General features: G+C 33.4%; 1 protein-coding gene across 1 annotated transcript; it reads left to right on the forward strand.

Moving 5' to 3' along the window:
• Window positions 1-715: 715 nt before the first annotated feature.
• Window positions 716-4238, forward strand: LOC120076905 (plant/protein). The gene is made up of 7 exons (XM_039030867.2): window positions 716-1238; window positions 1341-1490; window positions 2183-2404; window positions 2714-2835; window positions 3288-3451; window positions 3566-3720; window positions 3832-4238. Exons 1-7 carry the CDS (start codon window positions 1029-1031, stop codon window positions 3955-3957), a joined length of 1149 nt encoding a protein of 382 aa, XP_038886795.1. The 5' UTR covers window positions 716-1028; the 3' UTR covers window positions 3958-4238.
• Window positions 4239-4681: the final 443 nt, after the last annotated feature.

Below are 4681 nucleotides of genomic sequence, written 5' to 3' on the forward strand. Positions count from 1 at the left end.
AGAACTAGAATTGAACAAATTTCAACGAGAATCAAAATAATATTTTAACAAAAAATTTATTATTTATATCATATTCATATCTCTAATATGTGGTTGCTTATTTATGTTTCATGGATTCTACACATAATGTTAGATTTAGAAGAATCAACTAGAAAATTTGAAAAAAAAGAAAAATGAAACCATTGACAAATTTGTTTATCTATTAAATCTTCAACCTAGAAATCATTTCAATGTCATATAAAAATTCATCGAATAAATTTGGGTCGATGATGATAATGGTGGATGGAAATCTCAATTGAATAATTCAAATTTAAAGAAATCCCATCTATTTATTATTTTTATGAAAATTAATGTTATTATATAATATTTTCAATTAATCGATTGAGAAGCGAGAGTTTAAAATAAAATTGATATGGTCAATATATATATATATATACACACATTTTCGGTTATGAAACATACTTATAACACTGTATTATAAATTTATTTTATAAATGACATTGGGTAGATGAGAAAAGAAAATAAGAAATAAAAATTAATGAAACAAAAAAATAAAATTGAGCTTATTAAACGTATTTTTCATAAACTCTTAATTTAAAAATTAATTGAAAATAAATAGTAGGGTATAAATGAGAAAAAGGAAATAAAAAATATTTTAAAAATAAGATTGATATTGCAATAGTTCGTAAAAGGCAAAAATAGAATAAATAGTATTGTTAAAAGAAAGAAAAAAAGGAAAAAAAAAAACTCTGAAAAGAAAAGATGCTTTGTCTTAAATTAACAAAGCAAAATTCAAATTGGAGAAGCGATTGGTTTGTTTGTAAAATCGAAAAACCAACTTTGTCATCGTTCTAATCCTTAACGACATTTCCGTAAGGAAGCAGGAAAAAAGCAAAATCCCATAATAAATAAATCTGGCATTTCGCGGACTCAAAATTCTGCCATTTGTGGCATTGGGAAGAGAAGACTCCTCACAATCTCTTTGTTCATCGAATCATCCCTAACGAAGATTCCCAGAAACCAAACCCATGTCTTCCCTTTTTTCCTCACAGGCCAGAACTTTTCCCACTCTCCAAATAAAATCATTTCAACCTTTTTTTTCTTCACTACCCATTTCCAAGAATTTCATCTCCCTCGTCGGAAAATCTTCGTCGCTGCCAAAACCTGCGGCCAAGCGATTCTTCTCGATCATGTCCACCGCGGAATCTCCCAATGGACTGCAAGGATCAAGGGTTAAGGTTAATTTAGCTGTTATGAGTTCCTGTTCTGTTTTGTTCTGCATCGAGTTAATTCCAATTTTTGAAGAATTCATCGTTATGGGTTGTGATGTATATTGGTAGGGAGGTGAATCCTTTCTTAGGAATGTTTTGGCGAGCATGGAGGCAGTTTATCTGAGTCGTAATCCCACTGCAAAAGCCATATTGGAGCTTGTTCCATCGGTTCAGAATGATACAATTAGCTATGATCATATTGCATTTAGGACTTTTGGGGTATTTTTCTTCCTTCCATTTCTTTCTACTTTCAGTTACATTCTGCTTTTTTAGATTGATGAATCAATTAAACCCAAAACTATGATCATGTTTCCTTTTTCAATTTTCGAGAATGATGACCATCTTACAATTTAAACAAATTCACTGTTTTATTGGCAAAAACAAATTTCACTTAACAATTTTAGATGATATAATATTAAATTCACCTTCACCCATCAACTTAGGCTTTTGGATTAATTGATAGATTTAACATGGTATGAGAGCTAATGATCTATGAGGTCCTTTGTTCAAACTCTAATGTTATTTCAAGTTCACAAGTGAAGGGGATATTATATGATATAATATTTTTAACTTGCCTTCACTCATCAGTTTGAGCTTTTGGGTCGTTTGATGATTTAACAATAATATCATTCCAGAGTCTAAATCAAGTAGAGAGAACGACACAAATGCAAATATTTAAAGTAAAGGGAAACAAGAGGAGAAAGGTTGTGCCAAAATAACCAATTTCTAAAGCTGAGCAATAGAACATAATTGGGCTTGAAGCTCTATCCATACTTCATTTGTACAATGCAAACTAATTAAGTTGAGCCAACTTATTAAATAAAACAAGCTGCTGGATTTTAGTTGAGTCAACAATCAATTCTATAGTTTTGTTAATGTTGAAGTTGTGTTTGTATTCTGTGATGAATTAGATGAACGGGCATGGCATTGATTCATTAGCAAGCTTTTTTCTGGATTTTGGATATACTCAAAGAGAAGAATTATCATTCCCAGCAAAAAAGTTGAAAGCATTATGGTTTTCACCTCCCTCCATTTCTAATGCTGCTCATTATGATGGTAATGGAATCAATGGACCTCTGCCGAGAGTGTTCATATCACAACTTCTTGTGGATCAGATGAGTCAACAAACTCAGGTGTGTTTTACCAATTTCTTGACATACAGGAATCTATACGTCTATTTTTCATTTTGAAATTTGGACAACAGCTTCTATCTTGGTTCTGCTGTAAGTGTAAGTGTAAATGTATGTATACTTAGCAATGTTGTAGGCATAAGGTTGGAATATGATGCATTCTGTGTTTGTCCCGTTAAGTCGTTGATGGTTATAATAGAGTTGAGTCCTAACACCTTTCTTCTTTACCTACTTCCATAATTTGGAGAAATGTTGCTATCTGTAACAAAATCTTGAATTAAAACTTCCTATTGTTTTTCCTACTGCATTCAGGAAATAATCAGAAAATACACGGAAAGTTCTTACAATGGGAAGAAGCATGCTGCTCTGGCTAGTGCTCTGGGTTCATTGACATGGGAAAAGCCTTCGCATTCAGAGTTTGTGCAATTAGCGAGGTTCTTAATCTTCATCGCATCTGAAAATTATGTTATAAGATTTAGTTCACGATATTATTACGGAGGATTTTTGTTTGGAGGACCCAAATTTCATTGCTGAAATGCCTTTTGACCTAGATTTTGAAAGTAAAGATTTACACCCTTTTGTTTGCATCACTCCCTTGCACTCGCACTCACGTTTAACTAATCTAGTACAATAGGGCTCTCTCATGCCCTTGCATTCTTGCTCTCCTGTGCTGAAAATAGTGTTGGCAAGTGGTTTGTGACATTAGCAAAAAGTAATTCATCATTATTTTTAAAATCTGGGTCAAAGGCATTTCAGTTGGTACAAAAGTCTCATTATTACAGTGCCAAATATGGGGTTTGCTAGTTTTTTTGTGGCTGAAAGTAATTGTGAAAGGCATGGTTTTAGGCTCTGAATGGCTTTTTTTTTCATCATCTTGTATACATAGGGAGAGCGAATATGCTGCATGGACTCTCGTGAATGGTTATGCACTTAATCATGTGACTATTTCAACCCATCGCCTGAAATCTTATCTGAAAAATATCAAAAACCTCAATCAGTTCATCGAAGAGAATGGTTATAAACTGAATTCTGAAGGTGGTGTTTTGAAAGGTACATGACACGGCTACTCTTGTTAGCTCATACATGTCCTTTTGTTAATAAACAGTTACCAGTTAGCTAAAATATGAGCACTGGTGCTAATAAACTCAATCTTTTCGTTTTCAGTAAGTCCGGATGGTCTTCTACTGCAAAGTTCAACCCTTGCGGATTCGGTTTCTTTTGAATTTTCTGATGGCATTACTGCTTCAGTCCCCTGCTCGTACATTGAGTTTGCCGAGCGTTTGGTACTGCCTCAGTATAAGCATATTCCACAAACAGAGGTAATCAAAAGATTGAGATCGTTGGACTTTTAAAAGTTGAGAAAATGGAAAAAAAGGCATCATATTCCAAACTTGTAGGTTTTAACTTCTGATTCTTGCAAACTTGTACAGGTGAAAGAGTACCACAGAAGGGATGGTTTTGAAGTAGGAAATGCTGATAAGATCTTTGAAAGTACATCCAAACAGCAGCAAAGGGCAAAGCTTGAAACCAAATTGCTACAAAGGAAGGGCACTTAGAGGTTTAAATGAGATGTGGAAGCAGGAACAATTCCAAACCCCTAAAATTAGTTCTCAATTTGAATGATGGGTGCTAATCTTAGGAGTGTATCCGATTGCCAATTCTATCTATACTTGTGTATAGCTGAAATACTTACTAATAAGATATTGAATAATCTAACCTCCACCTAGCATGTGGACCGAACTGGAACATTGTTTTTGTAAGACCTACACATCAATGAGTAGTTTCATCTGTGGAAGTCGAAAAAGTATTAATGATACTGTGATATTAAGGAAGAAAAGTCCAAAAGGAAAAGCTGTACACAAATACTCGGCCAATTCAAGAAGCAAGTAATCTCTCTTTCCTTAGTAGTCTCCTCCCACGATCATTAACAATCTCCTCAAAACATTCCTAACTTGTTACCTGTGCGATATCCGGGATTCACATTAAACTTGTTCTCAAGGTTGTACACTGCAATTGGGGGCGAAAATCTTCAGGATTTTAAGTTGGGCAAAAGTTCATAGGAATGTAATTTTAGATGCATCATTGCATATACTATTGACTTGACCTTAGAGGTTTGATTTCTCCCCCCTATATATTTTCAATATATATATATATATACACACATAGAGCACGAATTTATGTATACATAATTTTATATTCATTTCCTAAAAAAGCCTTAATTGAATAAACTAAAACAATATACCTAAAAAATACCACTTGAAATCCATAGTAAAGCTTTTG

The sequence above is a fragment of the Benincasa hispida genome, chromosome 4 (genome assembly GCF_027475165.1).
Source record: "Benincasa hispida cultivar pf3 chromosome 4, pf3_genome.v1.1, whole genome shotgun sequence".
NCBI lineage: Eukaryota > Viridiplantae > Streptophyta > Magnoliopsida > Cucurbitales > Cucurbitaceae > Benincasa > Benincasa hispida.

Bases quoted from the DNA above. Each gene is read 5' to 3' on its own strand.
- LOC120076905 (XM_039030867.2), top strand. From the start codon at position 1,029: ATGTCTTCCCTTTTTTCCTCACAGGCCAGAACTTTTCCCACTCTCCAA. The intron at 1,491-2,182 runs GTATTTTTCTTC...GTGATGAATTAG, and splicing joins TTGCATTTAGGACTTTTGGG to ATGAACGGGCATGGCATTGA. The intron at 3,452-3,565 runs GTACATGACACG...TTTCGTTTTCAG, and splicing joins TGAAGGTGGTGTTTTGAAAG to TAAGTCCGGATGGTCTTCTA.